A 22,974-nucleotide genomic window follows, 5' to 3' on the forward strand; every position below is an offset into this window, starting at 1 on the left:
ATCCGGTTTTCGCCCTCTGCACTCGACAGAAACAGCACTCTCTAAAGTTTGCAACGACCTGCTCCTGGCCAAATCCAGAGGTCACTACTCCATCCTCATCCTCCTCGATCTTTCCGCCGCGTTTGACACTGTCAACCATGATTTACTTCTTGCCACGCTGTCCTCTTTTGGGTTCCAAGGCCCTGTCCTCTCCTGGTTCTCCTCTTATCTCTCCCACCGCACCTTCAGGGTACACTCCCATGGATCTTCCTCCACTCCCATCCCACTATCTGTTGGAGTTCCCCAGGGATCTGTCCTTGGACCCCTTCTCTTCTCAATCTACACCTCTTCCCTGGGCTCGCTGATCTCGTCTCATGGTTTTCAGTATCATCTTTATGCTGATGACACCCAGCTATACCTCTCCACACCTGACATCACCGCGGAGACCCAGGCCAAGGTATCGGCCTGTTTATCCGACATTGCGGCATGGATGTCCAACCGCCACCTGAAGCTGAACATGTCCAAGACCGAGCTGCTCGTCTTTCCTCCTAAACCTACTTCTCTTCCTCCACTCTCTATCTCTGTTGATAACACCCTCATCCTCCCCGTCCCATCTGCCCGCAACCTCGGAGTCATCTTCGACTCCTCCCTATCCTTCTCTGTGCATATCCAACAGACTGCCAAGACCTGTTGCTTCTTCCTCTTCAACATCAGCAAAATTCGCCCTTTCCTCTCTGAGCATACCACCAGAACTATCGTCCACGCTCTCATTACCTCTCGCCTTGATTACTGCAACTTACTCCTCACCAGCCTCCCACTCAGCCATCTATCCCCCCTTCAATCAGTTCAGAACGCTGCTGCACGTCTTATATTCCGCCAAAACCGATATTCTCATATCACCCCCTCCTCAAATCACTTCATTGGCTTCCGATCAGATATCGCATACAATTCAAGCTCCTCCTCCTTACCTACAAATGCACTCAGTCTGCGGCTCCTCACTACCTCTCCACCCTCATCTCCCCCTATGTTCCCGCCCGTAACCTCCGCTCACAGGACAAAGCCCTTCTCTCAGTACCCTTCTCCACCACTGCCAACTCCAGGCTCCGCTCATTCTGCCTTGCCTCACCCCATGCCTGGAACAATCTTCCTTTACCCATACGCCATGCCCCCTCCCTACCCATCTTCAAATCTCTGCTTAAAACTCACCTCTTCAATGCTGCCTTCGGCGCCTAACCGCTCAAGATATATAGAATGCCCCAATCTATCCACCCTATCAGATTAACTGTTCACTCGTCCTCTAGATTGTTCACTTGTCTTTAGATTGTTCTCTTGTCTTTTAGATTGTAAGCTCTTTGAGCAGGGACTGTCCTTCTATGTTTAAATTGTACAGCGCTGCGTAACCCTAGTAGCAAATGCTAGTTAGTAGTAGTAGTATATATCTATATCTATATATAGCCAAGGTAATCACTTTAAGCGATAACATAACATATCCTTAGACATTATGTTGTCAGGTTCCTTAGAGCATCTTGTATCAGGATAGCAAATGTTAGAGCTGCTGAGAAAGAGAGAGACTCAAAACAGAGGGGCCCTTTTACAAAGTGGTGGTAGGGCTACCGCACATTTAACGTGTGCCACCCACTTAGCTCACCCACTAGGCAATAATTTTGAAGTTGGTGTGCACTGTTTCCCGTGGTAGAAAGTATTTTTCTATTTTCTACTGCAGGGGGAGTTCCTAGCAGCGGTAATCAGCAGAGTGGCCACATTTGGCACATGCTGCATGAGTTTACCGCTCGGTCAATGAGTGTTTAAGGTCTCAAGCAGCAAATAGCCGCATGCTACTTTTAATTCTAGTGCATGGGATACCGTTCACTTCTGACATACCACTGCCCACCTGGGGATCTCCATTCACAGTCTTTCCTTGATCTCTCCCTAGGATGCCTTTCTCCCAAATCACCTTCCCTGAAGTAGCACAGGGAAACTGCAGGGGCTAATTCTGAGTACAGAGGCAGCAGCAGATTGTAAGCACAGGGCTGTGCAATCATATGCTCAGTATGTCTTTCTCTCACACAAAACTCATCAGGAGTTGCTATGCAGTTTGCAAGTGTATACTGATATAAACTGGTGAAATATGCAGGATATCCCCTGCAGCTGCTACTTTGGAGATATGAGCTTATTTATTTGTTACATTTGTACCCCACATTTTCACACCTATTTGCAGGCTCTATGTGGCTTACATAATTCCATAAAGGCGTTCGCCAGTCGGTTGATAACAAATACAAGGTTATGTTATGGTCGAATGAAGTAGTTGTGTATCAGGTACCATGAAGGTCACAGGGAGTTCAGATTGTGTATTGTCCAGTACGATCATTGGTTATGCTGTGTTGATATTGAGGGAGCTCAGAGAGGTTCTGGCGGGTCCTCTTAAAGATTTGTTTAATAAATCCTTGCAGACGGGAGAGGTTCCGTGGGATTGGAGAACGGCGGAGGTGGTCCCTCTTCACAAAAGTGGTGATAGGGAAGAAGCTGGAAACTACAGGCCGGTAAGCTTCACTTCAATTATTGGAAAAGTAATGGAAGCTATGCTGAAGGAAAGGATAGTGAATTTCTTGGAAGCAAATAAGTTGCAAGATCCACGACAACATGGTTTTACCAAAGCGAAATCGTGCCAAACAAATCTCATTGAATTCTTTGACTGGGTGACCGGAGAATTAAATCAAGGACGTGCTATGGACGTAATTGACTTAGATTTCAGTAAAGCTTTTGACACGGTTCCCCACAGGAGACTCTTGAATAAACTAGACGGGCTGAAGATAGGACCCAAAGTGGTGAACTGGATTAGGAACTGGTTGACGGGCAGACGCCAGAGGGTGGTGGTAAATGGAGTTCGCTCAGAGAGAAAGGTGAGTAGTGGAGTGCCTCATGGATCGGTGCTGGGGCCGATTCTATTCAATATATTTGTGAGTGATATTGCTGAAGGGTTAGAAGGTAAAGTTTGCCTTTTTGCGGATGACACCAAGATTTGCAACAAAGTGGACACTCCGGAGGGAGTGGAAAGCATGAAAAAAGATCTGCGGAAGCTAGAAGAATGGTCTAACGTTTGGCAATTAAAATTCAATGCGAAGAAATGCAAAGTGATGCACTTAGGGAGTAGAAATCCACGGGAGACGTATGTGTTAGGCGGTGAGAGTCTGATAGGTACGGACGGGGAGAGGGATCTTGGGGTGATAGTATCTGAGGACCTGAAGGCGACGAAACAGTGTGACAAGGCGGTGGCCATAGCTAGAAGATTGCTAGGCTGTATAGAGAGAGGTGTGACCAGCAGAAGAAAAGAAGTTTTAATACCCCTGTATAAGACGTTGGTGAGGCCCCACCTGGAGTATTGTGTTCAGTTTTGGAGACCGTATCTTGTGAAGGATGTTAAAAAAATGGAAGCGGTGCAAAGAAAAGCTACAAGAATGGTATGGGATTTGCGTTACAAGACGTATGAGGAGAGACTTGTTGACCTGAACATGTATACCCTGGAGGAAAGGAGAAACAGGGGTGATATGATACAGACGTTCAAATATTTGAAAGGCATGAATCCGCAAACGAACCTTTCCCGGAGATGGGAAGGCAGTAGAACGAGAGGACATGAAATGAGATTGAATGGGGGCAGACTCAAGAAAAATGTCAGGAAGTATTTTTTCACGGAGAGAGTGGTGGATGCTTGGAATGCCCTCCCATGGGAGGTGGTGGAGAGGAAAACGGTAACGGAATTCAAACATGCATGGGATAAATATAAAGGAATCCTGCTCAGAAGGAAGGGATCCCCAGAAGCTTAGCCAGAGGTGGGAGGCAGGGCTGGTGGTTGGGAGGTGGGCAGACTTATACGGTCTGTGCCAGAGCCGATGGTGGGAGGCAGGGCTGGTGGTTGGAAGGCGGGGATAGTGCTGGGCAGACTTATACGGTCTGTGCCCTGAAAAAGATAGGTACAAATCAAGGTATACACAAAAAATGGCACATGTGAATTTATCTTTTTGGGCAGACTGGGTGGACCGTGCAGGTCTTTTTCTGCCGTCATCTACTATGTTACTATGCTGTGTTGCTGGGTGTGGGGATTTACGTTGGATCGGTGGGGTAAGCCTTTTTGAAGAGGTTGGTTTTTAGTGATGTCCTGAAGTTTACATGGTCATGGATTATTTTCACAGTGTTTGGGTGCGTAAGTTGTTTTGTATTTGAGTCCTTTGCAATTTGGGTAATGTAAGTTTAGGTATGATCGTGATGATCCGATTCTGTTTCTGGTTGGTAGATCTATGAGGTCTGTCTTATCCTGGGACTACGCCGTAGATGTGAACCAAGGTGCAGATTTTGAAGATGATCCGTTCTTTAATTAGTCTAGGGATTAAGTACAAGAGGGCAGAGAGAGGGAGAAGAGGCAGGCAGTGAGGGAAGCTGTGTCCTAATGTAAGTGCCTGGGCCTAGATATTAGTCAGAACATATGCAAATTATAAAATGCTATAATTTGTGCACATATTTGCATGTTCAGTCCATGTGCATACCCACCAGCTTAAAATACACACCATCAAATCATGGCAGGTACTTTTCCATTAGTTGGTGTTACATAAGAGGCCACTATATATGTCCACATGTAAATAAAATACTGCTATTTATTTGCCTTCCTGACACTTTAAGCTCGATAGCTCCTTATAGAATTACCCCTAAGAGGATACCTGAGACAACAGGTGTGAAGTAACTTACCCAAGATCACAAGGAGCAGCAGGGGGAGAGAAAGGACGTGAAGACTAGGCCGCCCTTGTTCTCAACCCATTATACCAGCCACTAGGCCAACATCTTAATACATTCACAACAATGCATTTCAGTAACTTTTTATTTCAATTTTAAAAGTTTGAAATAAAATCACAGGCAGGCATACAATGATCAGTGATAAAAAAAAGCAAACTTTGCAATAAAACAAAATAAACATATCTTGAACGATAACTTTTTCTTTTAAATATTAAAGAAAAGTGAAAAATAGGGCCACTGAAAAGGGTGGGCAAGAATGGAAACTGTCCCAGGAACAAGGCTGGAGGTGATGACACATCACTCTTAAGTCAGTTTGTGAGTCTCAACAGGTGAATGCAGTGGGTAACAATGCAAGCTTTCTTGGCACCTGCAATCACACTGCTGAAAATGAACAGAAATTTACCTCCTAAATCATTGTCTGGCCAATATTCAGCCAACGATGATCAGTGTCTTTTAAACACTGACCGCTGCAGGCTGAAATTAGGGCTTTATCTTCAGTGCTAACACCTATGTGGGTATGAACACCAAATATCCAGACTCTGGCTGCACCTAGAATTCAGCCAACCAGGTACGATATTCAGCCCTCTAACCGGTAAGCTAACCAGGTAGTAGGCTGAATATCGATAACTCCTTTGGACACCCCCCAAGAAAACTACCCTTCCCAACACACACGCCTGGTTTTATCCTGCCTCCCTCCCACCCCATTAGCAACCCCTATCATGCTGGCTCCGAGTTCAAAATGGCTGCCACATCTCTTGTGGCAGTATCACAGTATTACCACAAGACTGCCACTAGGTCTTAGTAGCCATTTTGAATTCAGAGCTGACATGAGTAGGAGTGAGTGAGAATTGCTTCTGCCCCAATTAGACCACTAGAGACCCTAAAGTAGGTCTGGGGATAGAGGCTGCTTTTGTGTGTATGTGTGTGGTGGTGGTGGTGGGGGGGGTGGGTTCAGGAGGGGAATTACTCTTGTAGGTGGTGCAGGAGGTGGGCTTGGGAGTATAACTAGCCAAATATTTAATCCAATATTCAGTCTGCTTTTTGCTGTCCAAACTTTACCTGATAGCAGGCAGAATATAGTTGCTGACCGGTAGCTACCAGCTCTATCCCCACATTGACTGAATTGTGCTGAGGTGATCAGTGGTACTACTCAAGTAGAATGGGTCAGCCAACTGAGTGGGGTTTGGTTAAACCCTTTTGAATATCAGGCCCTTTATGCCTAATATTCTTACCACTACTATTTACTATTTTGATAGTACTAGCAGATGAATGCTGTACCGTTCAATAGTGACAGGTATATATTTACAATCTGTCCATGCCTCAAGGAACTTACAGTCAATGAGGGAACCTGAGGCAGTGGCAAATAATGTGATTTACCCAAGGTCACCTGGAGCTGCTGATGTCAAAAGTGGGATTTAACTCTGGTTTTCCAGCTCACTGCTCTCACCATTTGCCCATGCCTTACAAAGAACCCTATTTACTACAATCCTTCAAGTCTTGTGCCTAGGGCAGTTCTTGGGGGAAAATACAAAGGGGAGGGGGTACAGAAAGGACAATTCTATAACTAGACATGCATAACTGCAAAGAAAATGAGCACTTAGGTGCATATGCTATAGTGCTCAATTGCAAGGGGAGTGAACACATGGGTGGAGCATGGGCAAGCCTCCCAGTTACACCAAATACTGTGCATTATGCTCATTTCAGCTGCACTTAGGTACCCATAGTTATGCCAGGTCTATGGCTGGTGTAACTGTGGGCACCCAAATATAAGGCACATGAATGCCGGGGTACACTAGTATTTTAAGTCTCGGTGCCCAGATGCCATTAGAAAATAGGATCTCAGTGTGGAGCATCAGGCATCTAAATGGAGGTGCCCACTTAACAGAATTGCTTCCAGGGGCCTCTAGTGGCCACCCAATGAGCAGGCCTGCAAATAACCCTTAAGTTTCTGCATCCTGTGTTCTGTCAAACACAGTTTGACTTTATTGACATGAGGGGCTGAGGATCATAATGAAAAATACTATAGACAAGGTAAGGGGACGCAATGTACAAGATGACTCCTTATGAGAAATGAATGAAAACGGAACATAGAAAGTGATGACTTCCTGGTCAGAGCCAGTGGAAGAAGGAATGTGAAAGGCTGAGTGTGAAGGGATGAGGGAAGTTACTGTCTCAGCTTTGGACATCCTTTGTGACTCTGTAAATATTAATATTTTCACTGTCATTCCTGTACACCAGCTCAGACAGGAAATGCTGCGGCAGGGTTTCCTCAAAGAAGGTGACCGTCCCATGCTCCTGGCGCATTTTTGAGGACAGGTATATCGTACTCCGTGAGCTGCAGAGGTGCTGCAGGGTCCTGATCAGTGAGGGGTATGTCTCCTCCAGATAGACAATGTCTGCTCCCAGGATAAAGTCATAGTCTGTGGGAAAGTTGTCTTGGTCCTGGCCCCATGTCAGGGCACACACTTGGGGCTGTGCTGGATGCTGGCAGGGGACATTGCTCCACACATTTTCTTGAATTTGCTTCAGGGCCTGGGGGAGGTCAGTAATGGTCACATTTCCTCCTGTGAGAGATGAAGACATGGTACCTCAGATGGGAGAAAAAGAGTGGCTGGGCAGGAAGACTGCCTGATGAAAATAAAAAGTGAGGACAGAGAACATGCATGAGCAACCTGATGAGAGCTGGATGGGAATGAATAAGCGGAAAGGTTCTGTGAGGTAACATAAGCAAGAATAAAGGAAAGGAAAAACATACAAATAATTAAAATATATAAAAGCATGAAGCGCATTTTCTTATCTGCTAGCTAGTAATGATTGCATAAGAGAACTTTTAGCAGACTGATTGTTCTTTGTAAGAAAAGAGCACATTAAGGTCTCCAAATGCTTCCCATTAGTTAATGCAGTCCTGCTGACTCACAGATGCAGGCTGCATGCAACATATACGCTGGGCTGGGGAAGGCAGAGGCTGTGTTCACATTGGGCTCCTACAATTCAGGTTAAGTAATACAGTATAGGCCAGATTACATAAGTACATAAGTATTGCCATACTGGGAAAGACCAAAGGTCCATCGAGCCAAGCATCCTGTTTCCAACAGTGGCCAATCCAGGTCACAAATACCTGGCAAGATCCCAAAAATGATTCTATATATGGTGCCAAACACATCAGTGCCCACAAAAACTGCGCACAGAGCTATTCTAGAAACCTCACCTACAGTAAGCACGGTTTATAGAATACTTGTAGTGCCCGTCCCCATGACTAAAATGTAGGCACAACCATTTACACCAACTAAAACCTGAAGTAAATGTCTCAGGCATATTCTATAACAGTGCATGTAATTTTTAGGAACACCCCTGAGCCACCCAGGCCCATCCCCCTTTTGAGATCTGCAGCACATTAGAATTTACATGCACCACTTTCAGAATAGGGAAACGGGACTTGATATACTGCCTTTCTGAGGTTTTTGCAACTACATTCAAAGCGGTTTATATATATTCAGGTACCGTATTTTTCGGACTATAAGACGCACTTTTTTCCCCCAAAATTTGGGAGGAAAATGGGGGGTGCGTCTTATAGTCCGAAGGTAGAGATTTGGCTGGCTGGCCGGCTGGCAGGCCGCCCGCCCGCCCTCCCTCCGAGTTCGGGATCGCCCTCCCCCCGGCCCTGTCACCACTTCTCCCTACTCACGCGATCTTCCCTGGTGGTCTAGCGACGTCGGGGCAGGAAAGAGCCCCCTCTTTCCTGCCCAGTGCGCTGCTCTCCATCCTCCTGTATGCAGCCTGACGGTCTCGGCGAGATTCAGAATGGCCGTTGAGACTTCACTTCTTGGCGGCCATTTTGAATCTCGCCGAGACCGTCAGGCAGCAATGCATACAGGAGGATGGAGAGCAGCGCGCTGGGCAGGAAAGAGGGGGCTCTTTCCTGCCCCGACGTCACTAGACCACCAGGGAAGATCGCGTGAGTAGGGAGAAGTGGTGACAGGGCCGGGGGGAGGGCGATCCCGAACTCGGAGGGAGGGAGGGCGGGCGGGTGGCCTGCCAGCCGGCCAGCCAAATCTCTACCTTCGGAGGTAACCCTGAGGGCGATCCCAAACTTGGAGGGAGGGATTCGGACAAGACGCACCGGAGCACCTAGGTTTTAGAGGAGGGAAAAAGCAACATTTTTTTTTTCCTATTTCCCTCCTCTAAAACCTAGGTGCGTCTTATGGTCCGGTGCGTCTTATAGTCCGAAAAATACAGTACTTATTTTGTACCAGGGGCAATGGAGGGTTAAGTGACTTGCCCAGAGTCACAAGGAGCTACAGTGGGAATTGAACTCAGTTCCCCAGGATCAAAGTCCACTGCACTAACCACTAGGCTACTCCGCCTACTACTACTTGACATTTCTAAAGCGCTACTAGGGTTACGCAGCGCTATACAATTTAACATAGAAGGACAGTCCCTGCTCAAAGGAGCTTACAATCTAAAGGACAAATGTACAGTCAGTCAAATAGGGGCAGTCTAGATTTCCTGAAAGGTATAAAGGTTAGGTGCCGAAAGCAACATTGAAGAGGTGGGCTTTGAGCAAGGATTTGAAGATGGGTAGGGAGGGGGCTTGGCGTAAGGGCTCAGGAAGTTTATTCCAAGCATAGGGTGAGGCAAGGCAGAATGAGCGGAGCCTGGAGTTGGCGGTGGTGGAGAAGGGTACTGAGAGGAGGGATTTGTCCTGTGAGCGGAGAGTAGACATGCCTGTGCTAATCAGGAAGTACAGGCACATTACCACACGCTACTCGATTACCACAGGAGTAGTGTGGGAGCCCTTACCACCTCCTAAATAGGTCTTCCACTCAGCCATCTCTCTCCTCTTCAATCTATTCAAAATTCTGCTGCACGACTAATATTTCGCCAAAGTCGCTTTGCCCATATCAGCCCTCTCCTAAAGTCACTTCACTGGCTCCCTATCCGTTTCTGTATTCAATTCAAGCTCCTCTTATTGACCTATAAGTGCATTCACTCTGCAGCCCCTCACTACCTCTCCACCCTCATCTCTCCCTACACTCCTTCTCAGGATCTCCGTTCACTAAGCAAATCTCTCCTAATTGCACCCTTCTCCTCCATCGCTAACTCCAGACTCCGTTCCTTTTATCTCGCCGCACCTTATGCCTGGAAAAGACTTCCTGAGCCGTTACGTCAAGCTCCATCCCTGGCCGCCTTCAAATCCAGGCTAAAGGCCTACCTGCTTGATGTTGCTTTTACCTCCTAACTTGTCACATGCTCGTAACCTTTATCTTGTCTTCCTCTCTTCAATAGTCCCCTTTTCCCTATGTGTCCTATCTGTCTGTCCTACCCTTATCCCTTATTGTCCTGTCTGTCCTGATTTAGATTGTAAGCTCTTTTGAGCAGAGACTGTCTTTTCTTCATGTTCAATTGTGAAGCGCTGCATATGACTGGTAGCGCTATAGAAATGATTTGTAGTACTAGTAAATAGGTAATGTTAACGGCTCCCAGTGGTAAAGGTCTTGCGCTAATGGGCAAATTAGAACGTAGCCATTAAAAAAAAAAAAAAACACAACTTGATAGCGGCCATTTTTCAGCCACACTAGGAAGTGGCCAGAGCATGTGGCAAACCCATTAACTAATCGCAGTGCTAGCTACATTCTAGTGCAGCTTGATAAAAGGACCCCAAAGTGTCCACTCACTTAAAGAGCAAAGCCTCCCGCATAAACAAAAAAGTTCCAGACCACCAAACTACTCAGTAGAAAAAGCCTGAGCAAAAAAATGTTTTCAATGCTCTTTTCAACTGCTGCAAAGAGGTACTTAACCTTAAATAACTTGCAAGTACATTATTCCATACATCTGTCCTTTTTATTGAAAAGCAGCAGCCTTTGTTTCTGCATAATGAATATGTACCAATGACGACACAGTAATTTTTCATGCCCCATCTGACTTCAATGCTCTTGCTGGTTTCTAATGCTGTTTATGCTGGTGTCTCTATGAAGCTTTGAAGAAGGCTGCAACTTCTAGAAAATACTGTGGTTAGATTGATTTTTAAACAATAAAAGCTGGATCACATCACTTCTCTGTTTTTAAAGCTTCATTGGCTGCCAATGTCCTCTTTTGTTTTTAAAATTCTTCATGGATTGGTACTTGTATATTTGACATCTGATTTCCTCTGGGTAAATTATTTTTTTTTTCAGATCAAAAGACTGCTGCCTATTATTTTTCCTTCTTTCAAAGAAAATGTTTGAGAATTCCTTTTCATTTCAGGCAGTTAACTTACCTTTACTCGTCAAGCAACAGTCTTCTTATATATATTCTGTAAATATTTAAAAGCTAATTTATTTAAACAATGTTGGGGTTAAATTGTGAGACTTATAGTCCATAGACCATTATTAAAATGGGGAAAATCCACTGCTTTTTTTCTAGGATATGCAGCATAAAATGTATTGTAGTGTTTTGGGATCTTGCCAGGTACTTGTGACCTGGATTGGCCACTGTTGGAAACAGGATGCTGGGCTTATAGATTTCTATGATCTAATTTCATTGTAATTACTCTATTGTATTTTTGTAGATTTGTAAACCTCTTCAGACCAAAATTTGGGATTAAGTGCTCTAAAAGTACTTTAGATTAGACAGCTTTCTTGATGAACCAGAATCATTTCTGTGAAAACAAAGCTGAAAATACAGCCAAATGCTATGTTCCTTATTCTCACTAAAAGGTCAAATACCCACCCACCCACTTCCCACCAGTGGGACATTGAAACATGTCTGCACTGTACCTACCCAGTAACACTGCCAGGATCCCCACAATGCCTGTTCCAGCCCCCAGTTCTATCACTTTTTTTCCAATGAAATTCATCTTCTGTGCTTCAAAATAACCACAGAGGTTTAGAGCCTGAGTAAAAGTGGGCAGAGGAAAAAAGGAATTAGCAATGATCCTGTTGTATTTTTATTGTTGTTATTCCCCCCTCCCCCAACAGTGCTATTTAACTGGCCACGAACAGCTCCAGGCCAGTTAAATAGCACTTAACAGGCCATACATGAATATTCAGTATTCGTTGTCGTCGCCAAGCGGATAACCACTTATAGCGTGCGATATAGTTGGCTGTCCGCTAATATTCAGCGCACCAGCTAAGTGTGGTGGCCAATCTTTGGCCAGTTTAAACCAGCCAATAATAAACCAGATATTCAATGCTAGTCACTGGAAACGACTCAGCATTGAATATCGAATCTTACCGTTGACTGCGGGAGTTAGCTGGGCTGACTCCCACAGTCTGAATATCAACTCCATTGTTATTATTATCATCATTGTTATTTTTCTTTCCAACCCAACAGAATTTGAGAAGAATTATATATATATATATAAGGGGTCAAGAATGTCCATCTGTCTGTCTGAGGACAAAATAACTCTCTAAAAGAGTAATGGAATGGGATCAAATTTGGCACAGAGGAAGCACCAGTGAAAAGAAATACTGAGTTCAAAAATGGCATAAACTAGACTGGGAGCTCCAGGGAAGTAAGTCCCTCCCCCCTCCCCCCAAAAAAACGGACCAACTGCATTTCTATGGGAGAAGCAGTTCGTGGTTAGTGGGTAGCTGCTAACCAGATATATCGTGCGACACAGCCAGTTAGGCACGGATATTCAACACCAAACTGGCTATGTTTAGCAGTTAAAATAGGCCGCATAAATAGCAGGCCTACCTTTAACCAGTAAGCACTTAACCGGTTAGTGCTGAATGTCGGTTTAACCAGTTAAGTTGCCATGGTCAAAAATGAAACCAGATATTCAATGCCGGTTGCTGGAAATGGCCCAAAATTGAATATCTGGGTTTAATGCTGGTGGTCGACAGCAAAAGCGCTGCCCGCTGAATATCAACCCACACATCTACCCCCACCCCAAGTACCACCCCTCCCCCCAACAATGCCACTCTTCCTCCTCTCTTCTCTAAGTCAAAGGCTGGTTCCACCACAGAACAAGAAGTACAAGCTTCTCTCTCTCTCTCTCTCTCTCTCTCTCTCTCTCTCTCTCTCTCTCACGCATACACACACACTCACACTATTCCCCACACTGCCCCAGTACAGATCATCAAGTAACAGGGATCCAGAACAGCATTCTAACAGCAAAGAGTTCCCCTAAGAAATTCATAGTTTAGAAAAATAGGTTTTAAAACCATTTCTTTTATTATTGTTTGAACTGTCATTTCAGCTGTCAAGTTTCATTCCCCTGGAATCAGTATGGTTTAGTCCAAGGTAAAGAATCCTAACTTTTGACCTTTACCTATTATTTGCACATACTGCTAATCATAGGAGCCAACTTTTAAAAATTATTGAGGGTGCTAAGCCCAGTGGAAATAACCCCTCCTTGGACACATACAAGGAATTTTCTAAATATTGGGGGTGCCCAAGCACCCACAGAGTCGGATCCTATGCTGCTAATGAAATCATCAAATCCCACACAAATATACTGCCCCCTAGAGCTAATAAGAACTATGGGACTTTGCTGGGCAAGAACGTTTCTAGTTTTCCCTCAGTATGCTGATGCTTAGTGCAGTGCTTCTCAACCCTGGTCCTTGAGATACACCTAGCCCCATCAGGTTTTCAGGACATCCACAATGAATACGCATGAGACAGAATTACATACCAAGGAGGCAGTGCATGCAAATCTTATCTCATGCATATTCATGCACAAAAGGGAAAAAGGGACAATGTCTGAAAAGTAGTACATAGGAACCACACAGGATGGTCTTAATGCTTACTAAACAGGAAAGTGTTTCTGATGTTATACTAGGTGATCATCTGGCATCCAGTGATCACCAGATGGTGTGGTTTAATAATAAGATAGGTGTGGAGAGGGTTCATTAAAAAGTGAAGGTTCTAGATTTAAAAAAAAAAAACCTAACATCTGGAAGAAGCTGGAAAGCAGTGGGCAAAACTGAAAGGAGTTAATGTACGGGCAACAAACCTTTTTTAAGGAAAATAAATAAAAGTAAGAAGAAAAGGCCGCTTTGGTTCTCAAAAGTAGTAGCTGAAAAGTTAAGGGAAAAGAGGTTAGCCCTTATAAACTACAAGATGTCACAGAAAGAGGAAGACTGGAAACAATATCTGGAAAAGCTAAGAGAAGCTGGTAGAGTAGTCAAGAAAGCAAAGTTGGCAAATGGAAGAAAAAATAGCCAATACAGTAAAATGGGGGGGGGGGGGGGGGGCAAGACATTTTTAGATATATTAGTGATATGAGGAAGTGCAAAAGTGGCATTGTGAGACTCAAAAGTGAAGGGGAGGAATATGTAAAAGTTGATAAAAATAAGGCAGAATCACTTAAATATTTCTGTTCTGTGTTCACAGCTGAAGGGCCGGGAGCAGGGCCACAGAAGAAAAACACAGATAGGAATGGAGGGGTGATAGTCCCTGAATGATTTTCGGAGGACTGTGTTCATGAGGAGCTGGCTAAACTAAAAATGGACAAAGCAATGGGGCCGGATGGCATACAACAAAGGTACTGAAGGAACACAGGGAAGTTCTAGCAGCTCCGCTGGCTGACCTATTTTATTGCTTCTCAAGAGTCGGGAGAAGTTCCAGAGGACTGGAGAAGAGCAGTTATGGTCCCTCTCCACAAAAGTGGAAGTAAGGAAGAGGTTGTGAACTACAGGTCAGCAAGTCTGACTTCTGTGGAAGTAGATTAACAGAAACACTTTTTTAACAGAGAATAGTAAAGTTTTTGGAATCCAATGGATTACAGGACCTGAGACAACATGGTTTAACAGAGGCAGGTCTTGTCAGACAAATCTGATTAATTTATTTGACTGGGTGATTAGAGAGTTCGATTGAGGGAAAGGGCTAGATTTGGTGTATTTAGAATTTAGCAAAGCCTTTGACATGGTTCCGCACAGACAATTAATAAATAAACTCAGTGCCCTCAGTATGGGCCTTAAAGTGACTGACTGGGTTAGGAACTGGTTGAGTGGAAGGCAACAGAAGGTAGTAGTAAATGGAACTCAGATAGGCATAACAGGGACTGTGATCAAATGATTCAGTGAATTCCTTTCAAATCAAAGCTATTCTGTCAAGCAAAACAACCAACTTTCCAACTACTGGTTTCTTAACTGCAGGGATCTCCCTTCTCACCTATCCTGTTCAGTCCATTGCCTCAATACACCTGGGCCTTAATGAACTACTATTATCCTACACGGATGACATCCTGCTTCTCTTACCAGTGACAGCATCAAACAAAGATACAACCGAGTCTGTAGTGAATGGCATTACTACTGTTAGCACCTGGGTTCTGGCCAATAAACTGAAATTGAATGTGCAAAATAACAAGGTCCTGCAGTTCCGAAATCAGGGAGTTGAGGTCCCATCATCATCAATATCTTTGTCCAATGGTCAAAGCTTTACAGTCAAGTCTGAGACCAGAGTACTAGGGGTCTTGCTTTATTGTTCACTCACCTTCTCTCCCCATATTAACCAGCTATGGAAGAAAACACTATTCAAAATGAGACAGCTACGTCTAATCAGATCGTTCTTCAACCAAAAAGCCTTTGCACTACTAGTCCAAATGTTAGTCCTACCTTAGTTGGATTACTGTAACGTTCTATTTCTTGGTGTCAATACCAGAAAAAAAAAATGCAAATCATACAAAATACAGCTGCTAGACTAAAATACAGATTGAATATACTAGTGTTTCAACTCATCTTAACAAACTGAACTAGCTTCCCATAGCAGAACGACTCAGGTTCAAAGCTGCTTGTTTAGTTTCTCAGATCTTAAAGGGTTTCACCTCTGAACTGCCCAGCATCTTTCCTATTCTTCCCACATGGCTCAGTGTCTGTCTCTCTCCTCTCTACCTTCCACTCAGCATCCACTCCTTCTATGGGTCCATAATCTCCCCCCTCCATCCACCCATAGGACAACATCTCTCTTTCCCGTCTATTCCCTCTCACCCCTCCCCCTCATATCCAGTGCAGCATGTATCCCTACCTCTATGCATCCAACATCTGTCCTCCACTCTTCCTTCCATCTGTCACTCTCTCCCCTCTCTCTTTCTGGGTGCCCTCTGGGTAGGGTTACCATATGGCTCCAGAAAAAGGAGGACAGATTGAGCCAGCCGGGTTTTACTTCCATTGCTTTCAATGGAAGTAAAACCCAGCTGGCTCAATCCGTCCTCCTTTTTCTGGAGCCACTGGGTAACTCACTATTTCCCCCTTCTTTCCAGTCCCCCTCCCCCCTTCAGGTCCAGATTTTCTCTTGTTCCCTCCCCCTAGTCCAGCAACTCTCCTGACCCTCACCACAAATCCAACAACTCTCCTGACCCTCCATACCACAACACTCTTCCTCCCTCTCCCTCCATCCACCATGAGTCCAGCACCTTTCCTGTTCCTGCTCCCTGCCCCTATAGGTTCAAATGCCTCTCCCACAGCTTCCAGTGGGATCCAGCGCCTCTCCAGTTTCTTCTACCCCCACCCCCTCCAATGCTTCAAACCTGCCTTCTTCGCTGGCTGCTGCAACCATGTGCTGTCTGCAACCAGCCCTGGAAACATTCCTCTGCTGCATTCTGCCCTTGTGCAAACAGGAACTTGCATCATTGGGAGGGCAGGACACAGCAGAGAAAACAGTTTCAAGGCCAGCTGACAAACAGCTTGTGGCTATCTCTGCTACAGCCTACAAAGGAGACAGTCTGCAAACAGTCTGTTAGTCAAAAGCCCAAGAAGCAATTCTCAGCTCATGGCTCAAGCACCTTGGTCAGAGCCTAAATGTCAGGAAGCCACTGAATGGGACAAAACAGGTAGAGATGATGCTCAGAACGTAAGGAGCCAATTAGTGCAGGACTAGCATCAGTGTTAATTTATGCAGATTGTTCAGAGGGCTTTAGTACAGGAAATATGCCCGCTGGCCAGAGATGGCCATAAAATGTAGTCAAGCAGATGTTAATGAGGTCATTTGCTTCACCCTCCCAATGCACAGAAACAAACCCTGCTCTTAACCTCTAAAATGGAGGGTTTGAAGCAGGGGCGTATCTGCGTGGGGCCACAGGGGCCTGGGCCCCTGCAGATTTCGCCCGGGACCCCCCTACCGCCGTTAACCCTCCCTCCCCCGCCTACCGCCGTCACCTACCCCCGAGGTCCGCTTCCTCCTGCCGGCTTTTTAAAATATTGCTTCAGCTAGCGGGGACCCCAACCCCCCGCCAGCCCAGCCGTGGTCTTCTTTAACTTCTTCATCCTCGTCGTGCTGTGAAAGCTGCATGCATCCTTAGTTCCAGTTGGACGGAGTCTGACGTCGCAGTACGTTGACGTTACAACGTGCTGCGACGTCAGACTCTGTCCAACTGGAACTAAGGATGCATGCAGCTTTCACAGCACGATGAGGATGAAGAAGTTAAAGAAGACCACGGCTGGGCTGGCGGGGGGTTGGGGTCCCCGCCAGCTGAAGCAATATTTTAAAAAGCCGGCAGGAGGAAGCGGACCTCGGGGGTAGGTGACGGCGGTAGGGGGGAGGGTTGATGGCCGGGGGGGGCTATAATGTGCTCCCTCACTCTAGCCTCTGCCCCCCCCCCCTACCGCCGAACCTCAGATACGCCCCTGGTTTGAAGAGAGGATTTCTTGGTAATTTCTCTTTAAAATCTGTCAGTTTTCATCAGTGGCGTTCCTAGGGTGGCTGACACCTGGGGCGGATCACCAATGCACCCTCCCTTGGGTGCAGCATGACCCCCCCCCCCGAGTACATTTTTACCTGCTGGGGGGGGGGGGGGGGTGCCGCGCGCCAGTCGGCTTCGCTCATTCCATGCTCCCTCTGCCCCGGAACAGGAAGTAACCTGTTCCGGGGCAGAGGGCGCATGGAACGAGCGGAGCCGACAGGCGCGCGGCACCCCCCCCCCCAGCGGCGTGCACCCAGGGCGGACCGCACCCCCCTTTGGTACGCCACTGGTTTTCATTTATTTTGAAAGCAGAAGGAAGCCTGTGCAAGTACTGAAAGAGAAATGTGTGTGAGTCGAGCAAACCCAAAAGTAAAGGCATACATTGGCGCCTGCTTTCTATTTTTATACATAGTGGAGGAGTAGCCTAGTGGTTAGTGCAGTGGACTTTGATCCTGGGGAACTGAGTTCAATTCCCACTGCAGCTCCTTGTGACTCTGGGCAAGTCACGTAACCCTCCATTGCCCCTGGTACAAAATAAGTACCTGAATATATGTAAACCGCTTTGAATGTAGTTGCAAAAACCTCAGAAAGGTAGTATATCAAGTCCCATTTCCCTTCCCTTTCAAGCAGGGGCGTAGCTACGGGTGGGCCTGGGCCCACCCAATTTCACCTCTGGCCCACCCACCCAATCGCACACTTTTCTTCCAGGCCCATGCAGGCCCCAGCTCCCATTGCCGGCCACTGCTGCTTTTCCAGTTGAGCAGCAGGGCCGGCGCTACAAAAAGAAGAAGCGCTCAGCTGATTGAGCTGAGCGCCAACGCTAACGAGAAAAAATGTTTAAAAAAAAAAGTGCGGCACCAGGTCCGCAGGCAGCCTTGAGGCATTGGCTGCTGGCTCTGCAGGCTCCTCCCTTCTCTTACGTCACTGCCCCTGGAGCGAAACAGGGCAGTGATGTAGGGAGACGGGAGGAGCCTGCAGAGCCAGCAGCCAATGCCTCAAGGCTGCCTGCGGACCTGGTGCCGCGCTTTTTTTTTTTAACATTTTTTCTCGTTAGCGTTGGCGCTCAACTCAATCAGCTGAGCGCTTCTTCTTTTTGTAGCACCGGCCCTGCTGCTTAACTGGAAAAGCAGCAGTGGCCGGCAATGGGAGCTGGGGCTGGCGGGCCTGAATCAGGAGAGGGGAAAACAGATGGAAGGATGGGGAGAGAAAGAGGGAAAACAGATGGAATGATGGCAGAGAAAGAGGGAAAACGGATGGAAGGATGGGAGAGAGAGGTAAAACGGATGGAATGATGGCAGAGAAAGAGGGAAAACAGATGGAAGGATGGGGAGAGAGAGGGAAAACAGATGGAAGGATGGGAGAAAGAGGGAAATGGATGGAAGGATGGGGAGAGAAAGAGGGAAAACAGATGGAATGATGGGGAGAAAGAGGGAAAACGGATGGAAGAATGGGGAGAAAGAGGGGAGATGGATGAAAGGATGCAGAGAGAAAGGGGAGAGACTGGAAGGATGTGGAGAGAGAAGGGACACTGAACAGAAAAGGGTAGAGAGATAGAGAGACACTGGTTAGAAGGAGGGAGAGAGAGACATTAGATGGAAGGATCAGGAGAGAGGGTAGATGGGTGGAAGGATGGGGAGAGAAAGAGGGAAGACGCTGGATGGAAGGGTAGGGAGAAAGAGGTGACAATGGATGGAAGGATGCAGAAAGAAAGAGGGGAGACTATTGGAAGGATGGGGAGAGAGAGGGGAGACACTGGAAGGATGGGGAGAGAAAGAGGAGAGCTGCTGCATGGAAAGGGGGAGTAGTGAAAGATTGGAGAATAAGAGGAAGGGGCATGGGGAGAACAAGGGTGATAAAAAGATGAAAAGCCATAAGTAGATGAAGGAAATTAAAGAATGGATAGTAAGAATGAATTAAATCAGGACAGAGAGAGAGAGAGAGGCAGAAAAATATTGAAGAAAGCTAAGAAAAAGGAGAGAAAAATGAGAAATGGCCAGGAAACCGTGGCAGAAGAGTTAAGCGAAAACGAAGGAAAGCAGAATCTAGAGACTGGGAGCAAAACAATGAGAAAAAGTAAATGGCCATACAACAAAGGTAAAGAAAATAATTTTATTTTTAATTTAGGATAAAGTAATATGGTACCTGTGTTAATAAAGTTTCAGAGACCAATACTTCCTTCCTTAGGTCAGGAGAGGATACCATAACAGCATTATACTGACCTGAGGCAGGAGGTTTTGGCCTCTGAAAGCTCACTGAAAATGTGACTAAATTTTGCTGGGGGAGGGGGGTAGAGAGAAAATTTTGTGCCCACCCACTTTGGGTTCAGGCCCACCCAAAATCAGCAGTCTGGCTACCCCACTGCTTTCAAGTAGGAACATTTTTGTAAAGCTCATATTTAAAGGCAGGGAAGATGAGCGCCAATGTATGCTTCACCTCAGCGTTTGCTTGCTCATGTGCACATCAATTCAACTGCACATACCGTGAAACTGTTCTGCGCATGCACCAGGCACTCCCCCCCCCCCCCCCCCAACCCACCTTACTAGAGAATTCGACGGCTATTTTTCTGCGCTGTTTTGCTACTGTCTGCTAGTGCTTTGAGCATCGGGATCTGCGGGACTCTAAAATGAGCATCGGGATCTGTTTGTACACCCTTTCTTCCTGAGTTTTTTTAGATACATTTTTGGTTCCGCCTAATAAATACTATGTTGCAGCGTTGAAACTTTCTTGTCAAAAGGCACTGCAACAGTGTTAGTATTCAACTATGATTAAATCGCTGCTCACTTGTCACTGTGCCTCCATTTCCCGAGGGAATACCCAGCTCTCGCACGCTTTGAAAGCAGAAAGCCAGCCAGCTTTCTTTCCCCCTCCCTGGGTAATGAAGAGCGCATCAACAGCGCCACTGTGAGCATCCAGAAAAGAATCGCCCCGAGCTGGAAAAAGCAAAAGCGACGGAAGGGAACTTCCTCGTCCTGGTTCTTTGCTCTGGATTACGTTTACTAAACAGGCCATCAGGAAGGGGCATAGGAGCCTCTCCTCCCTGTGCAGCACGGTCGCGCACCCTACAGGTACCGATATCCTCCAGCATGGTCGGGCCTACAAGGAATTCACCAATCACCCCCCCCCCCCCCCTCTAAATCTGCAGGGATCTCTTCTCCCTGTGTAGCACTGTCGGGCCCTGCAGTGATCTCTCCCCCCCCCCCCCCCCCCCCCCCCCCCAAGCACGATCGGACTCTGCAGGTACCTCTTCCCCGGACTCACCGCCTCCCACACGGGAGCTGCCACCCCCAGCCTGGCGCCGTACTGCTGGCGGATCTGCAGCTGTCGGCCGCAGAAGCAGTAGCGGCTCTCCTCGGTGTACGCGTCCGAGAAGAGTTCCGCCTCGTCCCGGGGGAAGACCTCTTCCATCTTCCCTTGCACGATCGAGCGTCCACGAGGCTTGGGCTCTGCTTGCATAGGTGGAGAGATACGGCCGGGCAAAAGAAAACTTTGATGACGTGGCTCCACTGAAACTTTCTCTTTTTAAAGGGACCGTAAGGCTCAGAATACTAGTAGAATTGAAAAATTGCCACATTGGGTCCATCTAGCCCAGCGTCCTGTTTCCAGCCGTGGCTAATCCAGTTCACAAGTACCCGACAGAAGCCCCAAAAGTAGCAGGATGATCTCTGGCATCCAGTCAGTTCAAAGATGTACCGTGTTTCTGTGCCCTTGTCGTTATTGTAGGAAGCCTCATTGATGCTGATGAATACAACATTGGTTGCTTGTATTCATTCCATTAAGTTTTTCACAAGGAGGGTGACGTTCACTATTGATGCCATGTGCCCCAAGACTTTAAAGATGGTGCAGACTGAAACTGAGCAAGCATAGAAGGTCTTTCAGTGTACATAAGCATCGCCATGCTGGGACAGACCAAGGGCCCATCGAGCCCAGCACCCTGTCACCGACAGCGGCCAAAAGAACAAGCAATTTGTCCCACCCATTCTAGAAATATTGTATTCCCTCGTCCATTCAATAACATTCTATGGCTTTTTCCTCCGGGAAGCTGTCCAACCCTTTTTTGAAGTCCGCTTAACCACCTTTTCCGGCAGCGAATTCCAGAGTTTACATGTTGAGTGAAGAAAAATTTCCTCCGATTCGTTTTAAATTTACCACACTGCAGTTTCATTGCATTCCCCCTTGTCCTAGTATTTTTGGAAAGCATAAACAGACGCTCCACATCGACCCATTCCATTCCACTCATTATCTTATAGACCTCTATCATATCTCCCCTCAGCCACCTTTTCTCCAAGCTGAAGAGCCCCAGCCTCTTCAACCTATCCTGATAGGGAAGCCGTCCCATCCCCTGTATCATCTTTGTCGCTCTTCTCTGCGCCTTTTCCAATTCCACTATGTCTTTTTTGAGGTGCGGTGACCAGAATTGAACACAATACTCGAGGTGCGGTTGCACCATGGAGAGATACAACAGCAGAATAATATCCTTATTATTGTTTTCCATCCCTTTCCTAATGATACCCAACATTCTATTTGCTTCCTAGCCACAGCAGCACATTGAGCAGAAGTTTTCAATGTATCATTGACGACACCTAGATCCCTTTCTCAGTCCGTGACTCCCAACGCTGAACCTTGCATGACATAGTTATAATTTGGGTTCCTCTTTCCCACATGCATCACTTTGCACTTGTTCACATTAAACGTCATCTGCCATTTAGACACCCAGTCTCCCAGTCTCGTAAGGTAGTTTTTCACAATCTTCCCGCGATTTGACTACTTTGAATAAATTTGTGTCATCGGCAAATTTGATTACCTTACTAGTTACCCCCATCTCTAGCACCGATCCTTGAGGGACCCCGCTAACTACCCTTCTCCATTGTGAATATTGACCTTTTAGACCTACTCTCTGTTTCCTATTTTTCAACTAGTTTTTAATCCACAGTAAGACACTACCTCCGATCCCATGTCCCTCTAATTTCCTCTGTAGTCTTTCATGAGGGACCTTATCAAACGCCTTCTGAAAATCTAGATACACAATATCAACCGGCTTACCTTTGTCCACATGTTTGTTTACCCCTTCAAAGAAACGCAGCAGATTGGTGAGGCAAGACTTCCCTTCACTGAATCCATGCTGACTTTGTCCCATTAGTCCATGCTTTTGAACGTGCTCTGTAATTTTGTTCTTGATTATAGTTTCTACCATTTTGCCCGGCACCGACGTCAGACTCACCGGTCTACAATTTCCCGTGTCTCCTCTGGAACCTTTTTAAAATATTGGCGTTACATTGGCCACCCTCCAATCTTCCAGTACCACGCTCGATTTTAAGGATAAATTACAAATCAATAACAGTAGTTCCGCCAGCTCGTTTTTTAGTTCTATCAGTACCCTAGGGTGAATACTATCTGGTCCAGGAGATTTGCTACTCTTCAGTTTGCAGAACTGCTCCATTACGTCTTCCAGATTTACAGGTATTTCAATACGTTTTTCCAACTCTTCAACTACGAATACCCTGTCTGGCACCAGTATCCCACCCAAATCTTCCTCGGTGAAGACCGAAGCAAAGAACTCATTTAGTTTTTCTGCTATTTCTTTGTCTTCCTTGATCGCCCCTTTTACACAC

The 22,974-nt window shown here is 46.3% G+C and overlaps 1 protein-coding gene across 1 annotated transcript; it reads right to left on the reverse strand.

Moving 5' to 3' along the window:
• Positions 1–4,844: 4,844 nt before the first annotated feature.
• On the reverse strand, positions 4,845–20,770 carry EEF1AKMT3 (EEF1A lysine methyltransferase 3). The gene is made up of 3 exons (XM_030198301.1): positions 20,624–20,770; positions 11,521–11,632; positions 4,845–7,325 (listed from the first exon to the last, which is right to left on the reverse strand). The coding sequence occupies exons 1-3, from the start codon at positions 20,768–20,770 to the stop codon at positions 6,934–6,936; spliced, it is 651 nt and encodes a 216-aa protein (XP_030054161.1). The 3' UTR covers positions 4,845–6,933.
• Positions 20,771–22,974: the final 2,204 nt, after the last annotated feature.

This window comes from Microcaecilia unicolor, chromosome 3 (genome assembly GCF_901765095.1).
Source record: "Microcaecilia unicolor chromosome 3, aMicUni1.1, whole genome shotgun sequence".
Taxonomy (NCBI): domain Eukaryota; kingdom Metazoa; phylum Chordata; class Amphibia; order Gymnophiona; family Siphonopidae; genus Microcaecilia; species Microcaecilia unicolor.

Bases quoted from the DNA above. Each gene is read 5' to 3' on its own strand.
- EEF1AKMT3 (XM_030198301.1), bottom strand. From the start codon at position 20,770: ATGGAAGAGGTCTTCCCCCGGGACGAGGCGGAACTCTTCTCGGACGCG. The intron at 11,633-20,623 runs GTGAGTCCGGGG...ACTTTTACTCAG, and splicing joins CAGCTCCCGTGTGGGAGGCG to GCTCTAAACCTCTGTGGTTA. The intron at 7,326-11,520 runs GTAGGTACAGTG...CATCTCTCACAG, and splicing joins GATCCTGGCAGTGTTACTGG to GAGGAAATGTGACCATTACT.